The sequence below is a fragment of the Musca domestica genome, unplaced genomic scaffold, assembly GCF_030504385.1.
Source record: "Musca domestica strain aabys unplaced genomic scaffold, Musca_domestica.polishedcontigs.V.1.1 7, whole genome shotgun sequence".
Taxonomy (NCBI): Eukaryota; Metazoa; Arthropoda; class Insecta; order Diptera; family Muscidae; genus Musca; species Musca domestica.
The window spans coordinates 25,946,672-25,969,426 of NW_026712383.1; the positions used below are offsets into that span (position 1 = coordinate 25,946,672).

General features: G+C 31.4%; 1 protein-coding gene across 7 annotated transcripts in view; it reads right to left on the bottom strand.

Annotated features, from left to right (window-relative positions):
* The window catches only part of LOC101887915 (serine-rich adhesin for platelets), a 152,772-nt gene that overhangs the window by 29,305 nt on the left and 100,712 nt on the right, over positions 1-22,755 (bottom strand). For 3 of the 7 annotated variants that reach the window (XM_059130038.1, XM_059130039.1, XM_020038183.2), the window contains exon 6: positions 11,412-11,477. The exons of the other annotated variants lie outside the window; for them this stretch is intronic. In XM_059130038.1, coding sequence (XP_058986021.1) covers positions 11,412-11,477 — 66 coding nt within the window. The remainder of the gene's footprint in view (positions 1-11,411; positions 11,478-22,755) is intronic. 7 annotated transcript variants of the gene reach the window in all.

Consider the following 22,755-nt stretch of genomic DNA (forward strand, 5'->3'; position numbering starts at 1 on the left):
TTGAAAAAATATTCTTTAAAAAATCCACGTTTCTTGGATCCTTGAAAAAATATTCTTTAAAAAATCCACGTTTCTTGGTCTAAGGTTACTTGAAAAAATATTCTTTAAAAAATCCACGTTTCTTGGTCTAAGGTTACTTGAAAAAATATTCTTTAAAAAATCCACGTTTCTTGGATCCTTGAAAAAATATTCTTTAAAAAATCCACGTTTCTTGGATCCTTGAAAAAATATTCTTTAAAAAATCCAGGTTTCTTGGATCCTTGAAAAAATATTCTTTAAAAAATCCAGGTTTCTTGGATCCTTGAAAAAATATTCTTTAAAAAATCCAGGTTTCTTGGATCCTTGAAAAAATATTCTTTAAAAAATCCAGGTTTCTTGGATCCTTGAAAAAATATTCTTTAAAAAATCCAGGTTTCTTGGATCCTTGAAAAAATATTCTTTAAAAAATCCAGGTTTCTTGGATCCTTGAAAAAATATTCTTTAAAAAATCCAGGTTTCTTGGATCCTTGAAAAAATATTCTTTAAAAAATCCAGGTTTCTTGGATCCTTGAAAAAATATTCTTTAAAAAATCCAGGTTTCTTGGATCCTTGAAAAAATATTCTTTAAAAAATCCAAGCTTCTTGGATCCTTGAAAAAATATTCTTTAAAAAATCCACGTTTCTTGGTCCTGGAAAAATATTTTTTAAAAAATCCACGTTTCTTGGTCCTTGGAAAAATATTCTTTAAAAAATCCACGTTTCTTGGTCCTTGGAAAAATATTCTTTAAAAAATCCACGTTTCTTGGATCCTTGAAAAAATATTCTTTAAAAAATCCACGTTTCTTGGTCCTTGGAAAAATATTCTTTAAAAAATCCACGTTTCTTGGATCCTTGAAAAAATATTCTTTAAAAAATCCACGTTTCTTGGATTCTTGAAAAAATATTCTTTAAAAAATCCACGTTTCTTGGATTCTTGAAAAAATATTCTTTAAAAAATCCACGTTTCTTGGTCCTTGGAAAAATATTCTTTAAAAAATCCACGTTTCTTGGTCCTTGGAAAAATATTCTTTAAAAACTCCACGTTTCTTGGATCCTTGAAAAAATATTCTTTAAAAAATCCACGTTTCTTGGATCCTTGAAAAAATATTCTTTAAAAAATCCACGTTTCATGGATCCTTGAAAAAATATTCTTTAAAAAATCCACGTTTCTTGGATCCTTGAAAAAATATTCTTTAAAAAATCCACGTTTCTTGGATCCTTGAAAAAATATTCTTTAAAAAATCCACGTTTCTTGGATCCTTGAAAAAATATTCTTTAAAAAATCCACGTTTCTTGGATCCTTGAAAAAATATTCTTTAAAAAATCCACGTTTCTTGGATCCTTGAAAAAATATTCTTTAAAAAATCCACGTTTCTTGGATCCTTGAAAAAATATTCTTTACAAAATCCACGTCTCCTGGTCTAAGGGTACTTGAAAAAATATTCTTTAAAAAATCCACGTCTCTTGGTCTAAGCGTACTTGAAAAAATATTCTTAAAAAATCCACGTTTCTTGGTTTAAGGGTCCTTGAAAAAATATTCTTTAAAAAATCCACGTCTCTTGGTCTAAGCGTACTTGAAAAAATATTCTTAAAAAATCCACGTTTCTTGGTCTAAGGGTCCTTGAAAAAATATTCTTTAAAAAATCCACGTTTCTTGGTCTAAGCGTACTTGAAAAAATATTCTTAAAAAATCCACGTTTCTTGGTCTAAGGGTCCTTGAAAAAATATTCTTTAAAAAATCCACGTTTCTTGGTCTAAGGGTACTTGAAAAAATATTCTTTAAAAAATCCATGTTTCTTGGTCTAAGGGTACTTGAAAAAATATTCTTTAAAAAATCCACGTTTCTTGGTCTAAGGGTACTTGAAAAAATATTCTTTAAAAAATCCATGTTTCTTGGTCTAAGGGTACTTGAAAAAATATTCTTTAAAAAATTCACGTTTCTTGGTCTAAGGGTACTTGAAAAATATTCTTTAAAAAATCCACGTTTCTTGGTCTAAGGGTACTTGAAAAAATATTCTTTAAAAAATCCACGTTTCTTGGTCTAAGGGTACTTGAAAAAATATTCTTTAAAAAATCCATGTTTCTTGGTCTAAGGGTACTTGAAAAAATATTCTTTAAAAAATCCACGTTTCTTGGTCTAAGGGTACTTGAAAAAATATTCTTTAAAAAATCCACGTTTCTTGGTCTAAGGGTACTTGAAAAAATATTCTTTAAAAAATCCACGTTTCTTGGTCTTTTGGTCCTTGAAAAAATATTCTTTAAAAAATCCACGTTTCTTGGCCTAAGGGTCCTTAAAAAATATTCTTTGAAAAATCCAGGTTTCGCTTTTTGAAAGTCCTTCCAAAAATATTCTTCCAAATCCACTTAAACTGCTCCCAGAAAATCCTTTCTCATCATTTTATCCTTCATTGCCTCACGCATAAACCGCAATCGCCTTCTATGCAGAAAATTTATTTTCATTTTTCGGCAGCACTTACAACAACAATAAAAACATCAACAACAAGGCACACACACACACCCATCCGCCATAAATAACGCCAATGCATAACGATAATGAATACGCCCAAAAGGCGTTATCGAACAATAGCAATTTACGGAGTACTCTCGCCGAACATAAGTAGCACAATATTACGATAACAACAAGAACAACAACAACAACACCCACACTGTTATTGCGTGTGAACACACGCACACACACGTACTACATCTTTCCTCTAAAAGAGTATAAATCCTTGCAAAATGTAATTAGTTTACGTGGGGAACTTGGTCGAGAGGGATGCAGATATGGGGGAAGGGATCTGAAAGTTGCCTTAAAAAGGCAATAAATTTCATAGAGGCTGGCGGAAAGTCTAAAAACGATAAGTGAAATATGTTAATTATGCCAAAACGAAAAGTAAATCTCCGAAAGTGAAATTAAAATGTCTGACACGGAAGGGCGGTGAAGGTCTTTAGGTGGAGGTGTTGGGGGGTACTTAAAGGATATTTAAAAACGACGTTCAAAACATTAAATGAGAATTTTTAAGAAATTTTTTTCAAGGATTCTCAGACCAAAATTTCTAAAAGAATAGACTCTCAGACGTTTCTTGGTCTAAGGGTACTTGAAAAAATATTCTTTAAAAAATCCACGTTTCTTGGTCTAAGGGTACTTGAAAAAATATTCTTTAAAAAATCCATGTTTCTTGGTCTAAGGGTACTTGAAAAAATATTCTTTAAAAAATCCACGTTTCTTGGTCTAAGGGTACTTGAAAAAATATTCTTTAAAAAATCCACGTTTCTTGGTCTAAGGGTACTTGAAAAAATATTCTTTAAAAAATCCACGTTTCTTGGTCTTTTGGTCCTTGAAAAAATATTCTTTAAAAAATCCACGTTTCTTGGCCTAAGGGTCCTTAAAAAATATTCTTTGAAAAATCCAGGTTTCGCTTTTTGAAAGTCCTTCCAAAAATATTCTTCCAAATCCACTTAAACTGCTCCCAGAAAATCCTTTCTCATCATTTTATCCTTCATTGCCTCACGCATAAACCGCAATCGCCTTCTATGCAGAAAATTTATTTTCATTTTTCGGCAGCACTTACAACAACAATAAAAACATCAACAACAAGGCACACACACACACCCATCCGCCATAAATAACGCCAATGCATAACGATAATGAATACGCCCAAAAGGCGTTATCGAACAATAGCAATTTACGGAGTACTCTCGCCGAACATAAGTAGCACAATATTACGATAACAACAAGAACAACAACAACAACACCCACACTGTTATTGCGTGTGAACACACGCACACACACGTACTACATCTTTCCTCTAAAAGAGTATAAATCCTTGCAAAATGTAATTAGTTTACGTGGGGAACTTGGTCGAGAGGGATGCAGATATGGGGGAAGGGATCTGAAAGTTGCCTTAAAAAGGCAATAAATTTCATAGAGGCTGGCGGAAAGTCTAAAAACGATAAGTGAAATATGTTAATTATGCCAAAACGAAAAGTAAATCTCCGAAAGTGAAATTAAAATGTCTGACACGGAAGGGCGGTGAAGGTCTTTAGGTGGAGGTGTTGGGGGGTACTTAAAGGATATTTAAAAACGACGTTCAAAACATTAAATGAGAATTTTTAAGAAATTTTTTTCAAGGATTCTCAGACCAAAATTTCTAAAAGAATAGACTCTCAGACCACTAAATGCGGATTTTTAAGGCACTTTTTTCAACTTCCTTCAAGGCTACTAAAAATGATTTTTAAAGACAATTTTTTCAAGGACCTCCAAGCTATGAATGTGGAACTTTTAAAGATTATTTTTTCAAGGACCCTTAAGGATATAAACGATGATTTTTTAAATATTATTATTTTAAGGACCTTCAATCTATGAATATGGATTTTTTAAAGATTTCTTTTTCAAAGATCTGAGGACTATAAATTGGAATATTTAGAGAATATTTTTCCAAGGATCGTCAGACCAAGAAACGTGGAATTTTTAAAGAATGTTTTTCCAAGGACCAATAGACGTAGATTTTTAAGAATATTTTTTCAAGGCCCATCTGTTGAAGAAATGTGAATTTTTTAAAGAATATTTTTCAAAGGACCAATAGACCAATAAACTTGGATTTTTTAAAGAATTATTTTAAAGACTATCAAACCACGAAACTTGAATTTTTAAAAGAATATTTTTCCAAGGACTGTCAGACAATGAAACGTGGATTTTTTAAAAATATTTTTCTAAGGACCAAACGACCAAGAAACGCGGACCATGAACTGTGGATTTTTATCGATCAGTTTTCAATGACCATCAGTTCAAAAAGCGTGTATTTTTTAAAGAATTTGTTTTTCTAGGGACCAACAAACGTGGAGTTTTTAAAAGGAAATTTTCCAAGGACAAAAAAGTGTGGATGTTTTTATAAAAAATATATATTTTCAAGAACTAACCAAACAACATGGATTTTTTAAAAATTATTTTTCCAAAGACCAATAAACGTAGATTTTTAAAAAATTTGGATTTTTTAAATATATTTTTTAAGGACCCTCAAGGCTTTAACTTAGATTTTATAAAAAAAAACATTTTCAATTAAAAAAAAAAAAAATTAAGGACTCTCAAGTCTTTAAACGTGAATTTGTAAAAGAATAGTTTTTCAAGGACCATCAGCTGAAAGAATATTTTTTCAAGGGACAAAGATAGGTAAATTTTTTAAAGAGCATATTTTTAATTGACCAAAGGACTAAGAAAAGTAGCTTTTTTTAAATAATATTTTTTTCAAGGACCTTAAGACCACCGAACGTGGATTTGTTTAAGAATATTTTTTCAAAGACCATCAGACCACCAAACGTGCAGTTTTTAAACAATATTTTTCCAAGGACCATCCGAAACCTGGATTTTTTAAAGAAAAATTTTCCAGGTACCATCAGAAATGTGTTTTTTTATTTTTTCAAGGACCAATAGACGTAGATTTTTTAAGATTTTTAAGGACCATCTTTTGAAGAAACGTGTTTTTTTAAATATTTTTCCAAGAATCGTCCGACCAAGAAATATTTTAAAAAATATTTTTTCAAGGATCATCAGACCTAGAAACGTGAACTTTTTTAAGAGTATTTTTCCAAGGGCAAATATGCCACGAAATTTGGATTTTTTTTTATTTTTCCAAGGACCAATAGACCAATAAACATGGATTTTTTAAAGAATATTTTTTCAAAGACCATCAGGCCACGAAATGTAGATTTTTAAAAATTAGTTTTCAATGACCATCAGCGCAAAAAGCGTGAATTTTTAAAAGAATCATTTTTCAAGGACCAACTCCGATTTTTTTTTTTTTTTTTTTTTTGTATCCAAAAAAATGACTCTGATTTTTTTCAATACGAAAAAATTACTCCCAATTCTATACGAAAAAACTCCGAATTTTGTTTCTTTACGAGAAAATTACTCCGATTTTTTTTCTATACAAAAAGAAAATACTCCGAAATTTTCTCTACCAAAAAAATTACTCCGAATACTCCAAATTTTTTTCTACACGAAAAAATTACTACGAATTTTTTTGTATGCAAAATGTTTCCGAATGGTTTTTCTATACAAAAAAAAATTTCTCTGATTTTTTTTCTCAATAAGAAAGAAATCGTTCCGAATATTTTTTTAATACAAAAAAACATTACTCCGATTTTTTTTCTACACGAAAAAAAATTACGATTTTGTTTCTATGATAAAAATAATAACTCCGAATTTTTCTCCATACGAAGAAATGCTCCGGTGGAAAAAAATGCTCCAATTTTTTTCTATACCAAAAAATCTATTCCAATTTTTTTCTGCGCGGAAAAATCACTCCAAATTTCCTTTTATGCGGAATAAAAATTCTTCGATTCATATTAAATTGAAAATATTACTCCAAATACTTTTCCATACAAAAAAAAACTCCGATTTTTTCCCCCAAAAAAAAAATAATTACTCCGAATTGCTTTACATAGGAAAAAATGTCAGTATACGAAAAAATTACTCCGAATGCGTTTTCTATGCGACAAAAATTACTACGATTTTTTTCGACTCCGAATTTTTTTCTACACGAAAAAGTTTTTCTGAATGGGTTTTCTGTCCCAAAAAAATGCTCCGAATAGTTTTTCTAGAAGAAAAAAAACTACTCCAAATTGGTTTCTATGCGAAAAAATATATTTCAATTTTTTTTTAGCGAAAACAACTAATTACTCCGAATTGCTTTACATGGGAAAAAATGTCAGTATACGAAAAAATTACTCCGAATGCGTTTTCTATGTGACAAAAATTACTGCGAATTTTTTCGACTCCAAATAATTTTTGTAGAAGAAAAAAATTGCTCCGAATTGGTTTCTGTGCGAAAAAATATATTCCAATTTTTTTAGCGAAAACAACATACTCTGATTTTTTTTTTCTATGCGAAAAATATTACTCCGAATTTTTTCTTCCTTTCCAAAAAAATTACTCCGAATTTGTGAACATTTTTCTTTGCGGACAAATTACTCCGACTTTGTTTCTATATGAAGAAATTTAATCCGAAGAAATTATGTATCAAAAAATCCTTTTTTCCTATTTTTCTATTCCCTTTTTTCGTTTTAGAAATCTTTATCCGAAAAATTATATAAAAGAAAATTTCTTATTTTTCCATTTTTTTTCCTTCCCAACGTAATTCAATAGAGGCAGAAAATATCATGTCCCCTCTATTTCATTTTGATTGAATTAAATTTATTTTGTTTTGTTTTAAATAAATCGAATTTACTATTTTTCAATTTCCCCAAAATTCCTTCGAACGTGTCCTGGTCACATTTGTTAAATAACCTCGGTATTGATTATTCGCACTGTGGTCTAGTGTGTGGATCTGTGTGTGTTTGTGTTTACAATAAAATTAATTTTGTTTCTGTTGTTGCTGTAATGCAATTTTATTTTCTTTGGCAACAATGCCCGAGTCAATATTTACATTTTGGCATTTATTTTAATAACTTTTGATTGTTGGGATTCAGTGGTGGGGCAGAAGCAAAAAAAAAAATAATTGCAGAGTAAATTTTTTATAGGGGTTATTGGTTACAATAAGGAGTTACAGTGGAACATGGATATATTGAACTTGTAATCCATTCAATATATAAATAGGAATTGTTTCCAAATTATCCATATTCCGAAACATTTAAATTTTAAAAAGGAACACTGATCGCAGCCAGTAGCTGCCGAAACCCACTTTCTCAAATCGTTTTCCATTAAAACAATCATTTATTATATTTTAAATTGAATTTCATTCATTTAATGCCATTAATATTTTGCGAAATCCAATTTGCGCCTAAAAGTATGCTTTAAAAATAGTTTTTATCATTTCTCTTAACTTGCCATCCGCGTCCATTATTAAAGTCAACAGCAATTGAAAATTAAATAACAATAATCTGTTGTTTTTTGACGCCAACGAAAATAGCGACAACAAAAACGACAACAAGAACATTTGCCACCAGTGCTCTCAATATAAATTTCACCCTTAACTGTCAACTGCAGACCAAACACGGCTTAAGTGTTATAAATTTAACAATTACCCCCAATAACCGACATGTCATTCATAGTTTTGGCGAAAATGAAAACAATGGAAAAAAACCAACCGAAAAAATAAACGAACAGAATTTTTAATTTAGCGGCTTTCGGAGAACGACACGCTGAGGAGTGTCAAGAGGGGAAGAAAACTGAAAACTCATAGTCGACACAAGAAAAAATTTAAATATTTTCATGAGAAATTTATTGGAATATTCTTTAAAAAATCGGAATCATTTATTTTGTTTAGAAAAAAATCGGAGTACTTTTTTAGTACAGGAAAAAAATTCGGAGTAATTTTTTTTCCGATAGAAAAAAATTCGGAGTATTTTTTTTTTCGATAGAAAAAAATTGGGAGTAATTTTTTTTTCGTATAGAAAAAAATTCGGAGTAATTTTTTTTTCCGATAGAAAAAAATTCGGAGTAATTTTTTTTCCGATAGATAAAAATTCGGAATAATTTTTTTTCCGATAGAAAAAAATTCGGAGTAACTTTTTTCCGATAGAAAAAAATTCGGTGTCACTTTTTTCGCTTAGAAAAAAAATTAGGAGTAATTTTTTCGTTTAGAAAAAAAATTAGGAGTATTTTTTTCGTTTAGAAAAAAATTAGGATTAATTTTTTTCGTATGGAAAAATATTCGGAATAATTTTTTTTCGTATGGAAAAAAATTCGGAATAATTTTTTTCGTATAGCAAAAAAAATCGGAGTAATTTTTTTTCCGATAGAAAAAAAATCGGAGTAATTTTTTTTCGTATAGAAAAAAATCGGAGTAATTTTTTTTTTCGTATAGAAAAAAATTCGGAGTAGTTTTTTTTTCCGATAGAAAAAAATTCGGAGTAATTTTCTTCGTATAAAAAATATTCTTTAAAAAATCCACGTGGTTTTTTGGTCCTTGAAAAAATATTCTTTAAAAAATTCACGTTTCTTGCTCTTTTGGCCCTTGAAAAAATATTCTTTAAAAAATCCACGTGGTTTTTTTGTTCCTTGAAAAAATACTCTTTAAAAAATCCACTTGGTTTTTTGGTCCTCGAAAAAATATTCTTTAAAAAATCCACGTTCCTTGGTCGGATGGTCCTTGAAAAAAATTTATTTAAAAAATCCACGTTCCTTGGTCGGATGGTCCTTGAAAAAAATTTATTTAAAAAATCCACTTGGTTTTTTGGTCCTCGAAAAAATATTCTTTAAAAAATCCACGTTCCTTGGTCGGATGGTCCTTGAAAAAAATTTATTTAAAAAATCCACGTTCCTTGGTCGGATGGTCCTTGAAAAAAATTTATTTAAAAAATCCACGTTCCTTGGTCGGATGGTCCTTGAAAAAAATTTATTTAAAAAATCCACGTTCCTTGGTCGGATGGTCCTTGAAAAAAATTTATTTAAAAAATCCACGTTCCTTGGTCGGATGGTCCTTGAAAAAAATTTATTTAAAAAATCCACGTTCCTTGGTCGGATGGTCCTTGAAAAAAATTTATTTAAAAAATCCACGTTCCTTGGTCGGATGGTCCTTGAAAAGATATTCTTTAAAAAATCCACGTTTCTTGTTCGGATGGTCCTTGAAAAGATATTCTTTAAAAAATCCACGTTTCTTGTTCGGATGGTCCTTGAAAAAATATTCTTTAAAAAATCCACGTTTCTTGTTCGGATGGTCCTTGAAAAAATATTCTTTAAAAAATCCACGTTTCTTGGAGAGATGGTCCTTGAAAAAATATTCTTTAAAAAATTCACGTTTCTTGTTCGGATGGTCCTTGAAAAAATACTCTTTAAAAAATCCAGGTTTCTTGGTCTTTTGGTCCTTGAAAAAATATTCTTTAAAAAATCCACGTTTCTTGGATATTTGAAAAAATATTCTTTAAAAAATCCATGTTTCTTCAACTGATGGTCCTTGAAAAAATATTCTTTAAAAAATCCACGTTTCTTCAACTGATGGTCCTTGAAAAAATATTCTTTAAAAAATCCACGTTTCTTTAACTGATGGTCCTTGAAAAAATATTCTTTAAAAAATCCACGTTTCTTTAACTGTTGGTCCTTGAAAAAATATTCTTTAAAAAATCCACGTTTCTTGTTCGGATGGTCCTTGAAAAAATATTCTTTAAAAAATCCACGTTTCTTGTTCGGATGGTCCTTGAAAAAATATTCTTTAAAAAATCCACGTTTCTTTGTCTTTTGGTCCTTGAAAAAATATTCTTTAAAATATCCACGTTTCTTGTTCGGATGGTCCTTGAAAAAATATTCTTTAAAATATCCACGTTTCTTGTTCGGATGGTCCTTGAAAAAATATTCTTTAAAATATCCACGTTTCTTTGTCTTTTGGTCCTTGAAAAATTATTCTTTAAAAAATCCACGTTTCTTGGTCTTTTGGTCCTTGAAAAAATTCTTTAAAAAATCCACGTTTCTTGGATCCTTAAAAAAATATTCTTTAAAAAATCAACGTTTCTTGGATCCTTAAAAAAATATTCTTTAAAAAATCCACGTTTCTTAGCCCTTGAAAAAATATTCTTTAAAAAATCCAGGTTTGGTGGTCTGAAGGTCCTTGAAAAAATATTCTTTAAAAAATCTACGTTTTGTAGTAATTTGGTCCTTCAAAAAATATTCTTTAAAAAATCCACATTTTTCGGTCTTACTTTAAAAAATTCTGAGTATTCTTTAAAAAATCCACATTTTTCGGTCTTACTTTAAAAAATTCTGAGTATTCTTTAAAAAATCCACATTTTTCGGTCTTACTTTAAAAAATTCTGAGTATTCTTTAAAAAATCCACGATTCTTGGTCTTTTGGTCCTTGAAAAAAATCCACGTTTCTAGGTCTTTTGGTCCTTGAAAAAATATTCTTTAAAAAATCCACGTATCTTTAACTAATGGTCCTTGAAAAAAATATTCTTTAAAAAACCCACGTTTCTTGGTCCTTGAAAAGATATTATTTAAAAAATCCACGTTTCTTGGTCCTTGAAAAAATATTATTTAAGAAATCCACGTTTCTTGGAGTGATTGTCCACCCGGACGTATGAGTAATAATTAAACGTTAGTACTTATACGACACACACCACTTTATACAATTTTTTTATATTTTTATCTAATAATTATTTATGACTCTTAAACGATTTTTTTTTTGTAAAACCCACATATAATTTATATATCACAACTATTTACATATTTTTTACTATATATTTAAATTATATTTTTTTCCAATGATAATGTCTAGTTGATGTTATTTATGATGATGGTGTTAAACTCATTTTAATTGGCAAACCATAATAATAAATTGATGTTTAAAATTATGGCCACAGAAAAAAAAACTAAACCCAAATACAAATATGTTTTTGATATGTCTGTAAAATTAAATACAAATAAGATTTAAATAAAATTAATGAAATTGAATAATAATAACCTTGTGCAAATTATACATGCATTGGGCAATTCCACTATCGGGTATATTATTATTATCCAGCCAATCCTGTAAAAATAAATGTGGATGGATTAACAAATGAGCTGTGTGTGTCAAAATATTTGATGGCAAAAATAATTATAAAAAATTGTATAAAAAATATAAGAAAAAATATAATTTTTATTAAAATAACACCGATATAAATTTATTAGAAAATTGTGTAAAAAATATTAAAAAAAATATTTTAACATTTTATAAATCACACCAAAAATTATTTTTTTTACAAAATGTGACTTAGTCCTTTTTCTCCGTAAATCAAAAAAAAAAAACAATAAAAAACTAATTAAAACAAATCGCAAAACTTGAAGTGTAAACACAACATTCCTTTAAACACAAAAAAATGAGGGAATACCGAGAGAGAGAGAGCGAAAAAACTCCGACCGGAAATAAAATACTAGAGGAAATAATAATAGGATAAAATAACAACAACAATAACAACGACAATGGTGTCAACATGAAGTGCAAAAAATGTGAGTTGAGGAAAAAAATTGAGTTCAAAAGCGAAAAAAAAAATGCAAATGCTTTGACAAAGTGCAGAAAAATGCAGAACAGGAAAGAAAAACACGAAGAACAAAAAAAAAACGTTGAAGAAGTGTTTTCATTATGCAGCATGAAGAGGGGGGTGATGGGGTGGGATATTATGAAATTTACAGAATTTAATGCACAAACGATTAGAATTTGTCAACATTAAGATTTCTGGGGAATTTAAGATATTAAAATAGGGGAGATATAAGTTAGAGAAAAGATCCCGTTTATAGCCTGACATATCCTTGAAAAAATATTCTTAAAAAAATCCAAGTTTCTTGGAACCTTGAAAAAATATTCTTTAAAAAATCCACGTTTCTTGGATCCTTGAAAAAATATTCGTTTAAAAAATCCACGTTTCTTGGATCCTTGAAAAAATATTCTTTACAAAAATCCACCTTTCTTGGATGCTTGAAAAAATATTCTTTAAAAAATCCACGTTTATTGGATGCTTGAAAAAATATTCTTTAAAAAATCCACGTTTATTGGATGCTTGAAAAAATATTCTTTAAAAAATCCACGTTTCTTGGATCCTTGAAAAAATATTCTTTAAAAAATCCACGTTTCTAAAGGTCCTTGAAAAAATATTCTTTAAAAAATCCACGTTTCTAAAGGTCCTTGAAAAAATATTCTTTAAAAAATCCACGTTTCTAAAGGTCCTTGAAAAAATATTCTTTAAAAAATCCACGTTTCTTGGAACCTTAAAAAAATATTCTTTAAAAAATCCACGTTTCTTCGAACCTTGAAAAAATATTCTTTAAAAAATCCACGTTTCTTGGAACCTTGAAAAAATATTCTTAAAAAAATCCACGTTTCTTGGAACCTTGAAAAAATATTCTTTAAAAATCCACGTTTCTTGGAACCTTGAAAAAATATTCTTTAAAAATCCACGTTTCTTGGATCCTTGAAAAAATATTTTTTAAAAAAACCACGTTTCTTGGAACCTTGAAAAAATATTCTTTAAAAATCCACGTTTCTTGGATCCTTGAAAAAATATTCTTTAAAAAATCCACGTTTATTGGATGCTTGAAAAAATATTCTTTAAAAAATCCACGTTTCTTGGATCCTTGAAAAAATATTCTTTAAAAAATCCACGTTTCTAAAGGTCCTTGAAAAAATATTCTTTAAAAAATCCACGTTTCTAAAGGTCCTTGAAAAAATATTCTTTAAAAAATCCACGTTTCTAAAGGTCCTTGAAAAAATATTCTTTAAAAAATCCACGTTTCTTGGAACCTTAAAAAAATATTCTTTAAAAAATCCACGTTTCTTCGAACCTTGAAAAAATATTCTTTAAAAAATCCACGTTTCTTGGAACCTTGAAAAAATATTCTTAAAAAAATCCACGTTTCTTGGAACCTTGAAAAAATATTCTTTAAAAATCCACGTTTCTTGGAACCTTGAAAAAATATTCTTTAAAAATCCACGTTTCTTGGATCCTTGAAAAAATATTTTTTAAAAAAACCACGTTTCTTGGAACCTTGAAAAAATATTCTTTAAAAATCCACGTTTCTTGGATCCTTGAAAAAATATTCTTTAAAAAATCCACGTTTCTTGGAACCTTGAAAAAATATTCTTTAAAAAGTCCACGTTTCTTGGAACCTTAAAAAAATATTCTTTAAAAAATCCACGTTTCTTCGAACCTTGAAAAAGTATTCTTTAAAAAAATCCACGTTTCTTGGAACCTTGAAAAAATATTATTTAAAAAATCCACGTTTCTTGGATTCTTGAAAAAATATTCTTAAAAAAATCCACGTTTCTTGGAACCTTGAAAAAATATTCTTTAAAAAGTCCACGTTTCTTGGAACCTTAAAAAAATATTCTTTAAAAAATCCACGTTTCTTCGAACCTTGAAAAAATATTCTTTAAAAAATCCACGTTTCTTGGAACCTTAAAAAAATATTCTTTAAAAAATCCACGTTTCTTGGAACCTTGAAAAAATATTCTTTAAAAAATCCACGTTTCTTCGAACCTTGAAAAAATATTCTTTAAAAAATCCACGTTTCTTGGAACCTTGAAAAAATATTCTTTAAAAAATCCACGTTTCTTGGATCCTTGAAAAAAATATTCTTTAAAAAATCCACGTTTCTTGGATCCTTGAAAAAATATTCTTTAAAAAATCCACGTTTCTTGGGTTTTTGGTCCTTGAAAAAATATTCTTAAAAAAATCCACGCTTGGTGGTCTGTTGGTCCTTGAAAAAATATTCTTTAAAAAATCCACGTTTCTTGGTCTTTTGGTCCTTGAAAAAATATTCTTTAAAAAATCCAAGTTTTCAGAAAACATAACAAAAACTTTTTGACATCGTTGCTGGCATTTCACTTCAAGTCTTCACATTTCACTTCACCTCAACACATCCAAACCAATGACCCACAATTTAAAAATATTCACCCCCTCGAAATAGAGCCCGCCCTTGTATGCACACACAGTGTTGAAGGTGTTCCGTGAAGTGTTTCTTTGTTTAACGAAAAACCAACAACAACAAAAACAAACGAGAATATTTACTTAACACCAAAAAAACTATAAGGACTTGTTTTTTATTAAAGGAGTGTGGTAAAAAAAACAACAAAACAATGCCCACCAATTCAGTTCATAAAACAGAGGCACACAAAAAAACAATGTGGCGCACGGTTTTCAATTGAATTTGTGCGGAATGGGTTGCATTTAAGAGCAGAGAGTAGCTGAAACAATGGAAAGTTGAGAGAAATGTATTGTTGATCAATATTTTTTTAAGGGCTGGTCGGTCAAGGACCAAAAGACCAAGAAACCGGGATTTTAAGAACCAGATCAGACCTATAAACCTGGTTGTTTAAAAAAACGTGGATTTTTTAAAGAATATTTTGTAAGGACTATCAGGATTTCGGACTTTTAAGAACTTTCAGACTAAGAAACGTGGATTTTTTAAAGAATATTTTTTAAGGACTATCAGGATTGCGAACTTTCAGACTAAGAAACGTGGATTTTTTAAAGAATATTTTAAGTACTATCAGGATTAAGGTCTTTTAAGAACCCTCGGCCAAAATTTTGGATTTTTTAAAGAATATTTTTTATGGACCTTCAGACCAGCAAATATGGGTTATAACAGGTATCCATTATTTTTAATAAATTTTGAAACAGTTTCAAACTATTAATCATTGATTGTCTATTAATATCTAAAAACCTACCAATAAATAGTCCTTGTATTCAAAATTTATATCCTTGACTTTTTTTAATTTTTGAAGGACTGGTAATTTTTTTTAAATAATTGTTCGGAGGACCTTAATTTTTTTATAATGGATTTTTAGAACAGAGTTTGGCTTGCTTGTTTGGGATACCATAGTATTTTGTTGTTGCAAAATCGTCAGGCGAAATCCCATTATTGTTGTTTTTATAAAAACAACGTTTGTTTATGAGTGGAGAACGATGGTAATGTTTACCAGGGGGTAAGGCAGGGAATACCTAGGTTTCGGAAAGAGCCACCAATCCTCATCAGTTCCCTTGTTTCTTGTCTGGGATATTCTCCCCAGAAGTTATTTAAAAAAAAATAACTTCTATGACAAAAAACATTTTTTACCCAAGTGACGAGATCGTAAGCTCAATAGAAGAGGAACAAAAGAATTACAGAAAACTAAAATTCTTTTGGAAAATCTTCTAAATCTTACAACCGCACTTATAAACATTTACATCTTTCTCCACTTTGTTATGCTTTCGTTCAACCTGAACGAAGTAACATAACCATGTAAGTTTGTTTTGTCTGTTACAACAAAAACCCCTTCGTCGACCGTGCCTGTGTCTATTAATAGAACAGAGTTTGGCTTGCTTGTTTGGGATACCATAGTATTTTGTTGTTGCAAAATCGTCAGGCGAAATCCCATTATTGTTGTTTTTATAAAAACAACGTTTGTTTATGAGTGGAGAACGATGGTAATGTTTACCAGGGGGTAAGGCAGGGAATACCTAGGTTTCGGAAAGAGCCACCAATCCTCATCAGTTCCCTTGTTTCTTGTCTGGGATATTCTCCCCAGAAGTTATTTAAAAAAAAATAACTTCTATGACAAAAAACATTTTTTACCCAAGTGACGAGATCGTAAGCTCAATAGAAGAGGAACAAAAGAATTACAGAAAACTAAAATTCTTTTGGAAAATCTTCTAAATCTTACAACCGCACTTATAAACATTTACATCTTTCTCCACTTTGTTATGCTTTCGTTCAACCTGAACGAAGTAACATAACCATGTAAGTTTGTTTTGTCTGTTACAACAAAAACCCCTTCGTCGACCGTGCCTGTGTCTATTAATAGAACAGAGTTTGGCTTGCTTGTTTGGGATACCATAGTATTTTGTTGTTGCAAAATCGTCAGGCGAAATCCCATTATTGTTGTTTTTATAAAAACAACGTTTGTTTATGAGTGGAGAACGATGGTAATGTTTACCAGGGGGTAAGGCAGGGAATACCTAGGTTTCGGAAAGAGCCACCAATCCTCATCAGTTCCCTTGTTTCTTGTCTGGGATATTCTCCCCAGAAGTTATTTAAAAAAAAATAACTTCTATGACAAAAAACATTTTTTACCCAAGTGACGAGATCGTAAGCTCAATAGAAGAGGAACAAAAGAATTACAGAAAACTAAAATTCTTTTGGAAAATCTTCTAAATCTTACAACCGCACTTATAAACATTTACATCTTTCTCCACTTTGTTATGCTTTCGTTCAACCTGAACGAAGTAACATAACCATGTAAGTTTGTTTTGTCTGTTACAACAAAAACCCCTTCGTCGACCGTGCCTGTGTCTATTAATAGAACAGAGTTTGGCTTGCTTGTTTGGGATACCATAGTATTTTGTTGTTGCAAAATCGTCAGGCGAAATCCCATTATTGTTGTTTTTATAAAAACAACGTTTGTTTATGAGTGGAGAACGATGGTAATGTTTACCTGGGGGTAAGGCAGGGAATACCTAGGTTTCGGAAAGAGCCACCAATCCTCATCAGTTCCCTTGTTTCTTGTCTGGGATATTCTCCCCAGAAGTTATTTAAAAAAAAATAACTTCTATGACAAAAAACATTTTTTACCCAAGTGACGAGATCGTAAGCTCAATAGAAGAGGAACAAAAGAATTACAGAAAACTAAAATTCTTTTGGAAAATCTTCTAAATCTTACAACCGCACTTATAAACATTTACATCTTTCTCCACTTTGTTATGCTTTCGTTCAACCTGAACGAAGTAACATAACCATGTAAGTTTGTTTTGTCTGTTACAACAAAAACCCCTTCGTCGACCGTGCCTGTGTCTATTAATAGAACAGAGTTTGGCTTGCTTGTTTGGGATACCATAGTATTTTGTTGTTGCAAAATCGTCAGGCGAAATCCCATTATTGTTGTTTTTATAAAAACAACGTTTGTTTATGAGTGGAGAACGATGGTAATGTTTACCTGGGGGTAAGGCAGGGAATACCTAGGTTTCGGAAAGAGCCACCAATCCTCATCAGTTCCCTTGTTTCTTGTCTGGGATATTCTCCCCAGAAGTTATTTAAAAAAAAATAACTTCTATGACAAAAAACATTTTTTACCCAAGTGACGAGATCGTAAGCTCAATAGAAGAGGAACAAAAGAATTACAGAAAACTAAAATTCTTTTGGAAAATCTTCTAAATCTTACAACCGCACTTATAAACATTTACATCTTTCTCCACTTTGTTATGCTTTCGTTCAACCTGAACGAAGTAACATAACCATGTAAGTTTGTTTTGTCTGTTACAACAAAAACCCCTTCGTCGACCGTGCCTGTGTCTATTAATAGAACAGAGTTTGGCTTGCTTGTTTGGGATACCATAGTATTTTGTTGTTGCAAAATCGTCAGGCGAAATCCCATTATTGTTGTTTTTATAAAAACAACGTTTGTTTATGAGTGGAGAACGATGGTAATGTTTACCTGGTAAACATTACCATCGTTCTCCACTCATAAACAAACGTTGTTTTTATAAAAACAACAATAATGGGATTTCGCCTGACGATTTTGCAACAACAAAATACTATGGTATCCCAAACAAGCAAGCCAAACTCTGTTCTATTAATAGACACAGGCACGGTCGACGAAGGGGTTTTTGTTGTAACAGACAAAACAAACTTACATGGTTATGTTACTTCGTTCAGGTTGAACGAAAGCATAACAAAGTGGAGAAAGATGTAAATGTTTATAAGTGCGGTTGTAAGATTTAGAAGATTTTCCAAAAGAATTTTAGTTTTCTGTAATTCTTTTGTTCCTCTTCTATTGAGCTTACGATCTCGTCACTTGGGTAAAAAATGTTTTTTGTCATAGAAGTTATTTTTTTTTAAATAACTTCTGGGGAGAATATCCCAGACAAGAAACAAGGGAACTGATGAGGATTGGTGGCTCTTTCCGAAACCTAGGTATTCCCTGCCTTACCCCCTGGTAAACATTACCATCGTTCTCCACTCATAAACAAACGTTGTTTTTATAAAAACAACAATAATGGGATTTCGCCTGACGATTTTGCAACAACATAATGGATTTTTTTTTTTTTTTTAATAATTTCGGAAGGACTTTCCGCATTTTTTTTTTTAAAAGCTGGCTTAGAACTTTTGAAGGGATTCTTATGGAACTCTCACAGTGAATACCTTGGTTTATTTAAATAAATTTCGCTAGCAATATAAACAAGCGCAAGATCAGTAAGTGCAGCCGGGCCACCATTTGGAACGAATTTGGAAATTTTCAAAAAATAAAATCCGTTGAAAAAATTTTTAAAAAAGATTAAAAACATTTTTTTTTAAATAATTTCGGAAGAACTTTCCGAATGTTTTTCAAAAACTTGCTTAGACCTTTTGACGTAATTCTTATGGAAATCTAATAGTGGATATCTCGGGTTCTTAAATAAATTTCGCTAGCAATATAAGCAAGTCAAAGAGCAGTAGATTCGGCCGGGCAACCATTTGGAACGAATTTTGAAATTTTCAAAAAAATAAAATCCTTTAAAAATCCAGTTAAAACCCTAAAAATTCCTAATATAGCCGTTATATTGGGGTCTATACGACGTGGACCTACATAGGCATTTTTTTGTCATAAGGCATTATTCAAATTCGAAACTTGAAATAAACGGTGAATAATGTAGCTAATATCATCAAAATACCGTATATAGGGAGGTACTGACATATGGAGCCTATACGAAGACCTGGAGCAGCATAGACGATTTTCTGTCACAGGCTGTAGCATCCTATACGAACTTCAAATGTGACATCTCAAACAATTTCGGTGAATATTGTCCCTAAAATCGTCAAAATACCAAATATAGGGAGGTACAGATATATGGGGCCTATACGAAGACCTGGACCTGCATAGACAATTTTCTGTCTTAGGCTGTAGTATTCACTACGAACTCTATATACGTAATTTGAAACTACTCCGGATAATAATGACATTAAAATCATGAAAATACCAAATATCGGGAGGTACCATTATATGGGGGCTATACGAAGACGTGTGCCTGCACAGACAATTTTCTGTCTTCGGCTGTAGTTTCGACAGACTTTCCAACCAATAATTTTTCACATTCTGCGGTATATTTTTTAAACACATATTTCAAAGGACTTCTAAAGTGATAATCCTTAAGGTTTTTAAAGAATTTTTTTCCAAGGACCTTCAGACTGAAAAATTTTATTTTTTAAAAAATAATTTTCCACAAACCTTCAGACGGATAATCAATCAGATTATATTGGATTTTTTTTTAAATTATATTTGTCGAAATTTTAAAAAATATTGAAAGGACATTTTTCTGGATGGATTTACAAAAAATATTTTTTGAAGGACTTTCGAACTCTTTTTAAAAGATATTTACTAATTTTGATATTTTGTTTTTTTTAGGAAAAATCAAAGTTTTAGCGAATATTTTCTTCCTTTTTTTATTTTCTCAAGTTCCATGACTAAGATTAAATTTTAAAAAATTCCACTTTCTTATAATTTGATAGGATTTTTATACTGATTATCCTGATTTTTATTAATAATTTGGAAGTAAGTCTGGTCCTGCTGATTTGTTAAAATAATTTTCTCTAGCAATATTCTCGTTTATGGAGCCAACATAGAATAGGATAATAAAGGAGTTAAAGGATCTAGTTAGATCTAAAGGTTCTGTAAACAATTTATAAATTCCACTTATATTCTAGAAAAAGATCTGACAATTATATAAAATCCAGAGCCAGAAGACTTACATCGGAAGCCATTTATCGAAAAGGTAAATAATGATAACAACAAAAACAACAACAATTGCAATATGTACCTTCAGCGGCTTTAAGATTCATCATATAGAGAATGCGTTCTCGAACACGTTCCGAGTGTATTCTATGAACAGAATGCCTATTCAGGATATTTTTTGGTAGGAGAAGACCTTTTAAAAACCGTTCGTGGATAGGAGTTCTTCTGAAGTCCCTGTATTAAGAGAAGATCTTCTGAAGGTCATCGACATATAGAAGACCGCTTAAAGACCTCTACACATCTCTGAGCTCTGAAGGTCTCATATAAATAAATTACATCCTGGTATACCTTCTTAGGGAAACCGCCAGAGGGAAACCTCCTGATATTCTTTAAATAAAAGTCATATTGAAGACCTCCTACATACATTATACCTTCTAAAAGCCATCGTTGGACAAAAGACCTATTGAAGGGCTTTTACAACTAGAAAACCTTCCGAACTCATTCTGTGTATAAATGATCTTTCAAATGTCCTCGAGAGATGGACGAACTTCTAAATGACTTTTTTAGATGGTCGAGGACCTTTCAAGATGCCAAAGACCATATGCAGGCCTTATATAAATGGTAGACCCTCTGAGGGAGTTCAATGGCTTGGAAATAAATCTGAAAAGTTTCTATGAATGGTAGACCTTTTTAGGGTCTTTCATTGATCCATTTTAAGGAGGCACGGCCTTCGGAAGGCCTTCTTTGGACATAGGGTCATCAGAAAGTCGTATATGTATAAATGGCCTTTTGAATGACTTCTAAGGACGGAGGACATTTCAAAGGTCCTCAAGAGAGGGAATACCATTTATAGGTCTTCTGTGGATGGACGACACTCAGATAACCTTCTTTAGCTAGGAGGAAAATATTTGAAAATGGCCTATGAATGGAAATCTTCGTAAGATATTTTGTAGATGGTTGACCTCATATAGTTCTTCCGTAGATAGGAGGTCTCCTAAGGCTCTTCTCTAGATAAAAACCTACTGAAGGCCTTCTGTTGATACAAGACCCTACAGGGGCTTTCTATAGTTAGAAAACCTTCAGAACGCTAAAAGACCTTGTGAATGGTTTCAGTGGATAGAGGACCTTTCAAATACCTCCTGAGGCTCTTCTCTAGATAAAAACCTACTGAAGGCCTTCTGTTGGTACAATACCCTCCTGAGGTTTTCTATAGTTAGAAAATCTTCAGAACGATAAGAAAAAACCCTTGTTAATGCTTTCAGTGGATTGAGAACCTTTCAAATACCTTTTCAAGATATAGAGAACCATAAGCAGATCTTCTGTGGATCCTCTTCTTTAGCCACAGAAAAAAATCAGAAAATTTTCTATTAACGAAATAATACCTCTCGAGGTTCTTCGGTATATGGGAGAACTTCTGAAGCTCTTCCACCTTTTGTGGGTGGAAGGCCCTCCGAAGACTTTCTCAACTTGGAAAACCTTGAGGGGGCTTCCTATGAATGAAAAACATTCTCAGGGCCTACTAAGGATAGAAGACCTTCTGAAGGCTCTCTACAAATAGAAGATGTTGTGCACAGTTTCTGTGGATAGAGAACCCATCAAAGGTCCTCAAGAGATGGAAGACGGTGTACCGGTCTTCTGTGAAAGGAAAGCCCTCAGCTGGTCTCTCTTAGCCAGGGAGAAAGTTTGAAATTTTTCTATTAACGAAAGACCTTCTAAAGGTATTTTGTATATATGAGACCCCCTGAAGTTCTTTTGTAGATAAACGACCTTCTGCAGACTCTTTAATGGATGAAAGACCCTCCTCAGGCTTCCTATAGTTAGGTACATATCAGAAGGTTTTCAATGAATGGAGGACCTTCTTAATGTCTTCTAAGGACTGAAGGCTTTCCGAGGGACTTCTAAGGAGAGAAGTCCTTTTGGAGGCCTTCTATGGATGGAAGGTTTTCTGAAGATCGTCTATGTTTTGAAGCCTTATGAAGTTCTTCTATGGTTGGGGAGTCTTCGTAAGGCCTTCGATGGTTAGAATGCCCTCGGAGGATTTCCTTTGGATAAAAGGATTTCTGAAGGCCGTGTATAGATAGCGGACAATCTGACAGCATTCTGTGGATGGACAACCGTCCTAAGACTTTGTTTTTATAAACAACCTTCAAAAGGCTTTCTATAAAAGAAAGTCCTTCTCAGGACCTTCTAAGTATAGAAGGATTTCTGAAGCCCTCCTTTGTATAGAAGACCTTCTGAAATCATTCTATGGATAGAGAATCTTCTTAAGGCTTTCGATGATTAGAATGCCGTTGGAGGGCTTTCTTTGGATGAACAGATTTCTGAAGGTCCTGTAGGGACATGGAGCATTTCAATACATAGACAACCTTCAAAAGTCATTTTATAAATTGAAGACCTTCTCATGGCGTTCTGAAAACAGAAGACTTTCTGAGAGCGTTCTTTGGATGGTAGGACTTCTGAAGTGCTTCTATGAATAGTAAGTCTACTTAAGGTCTTCGATTGTTAGACTGCCGTTGGGGGGTTTTCTTTTGATAAAAGGATTTCTGAAGTTCCTGTAGGGATATCAGGCATTCTGAAGGCCTTCCGT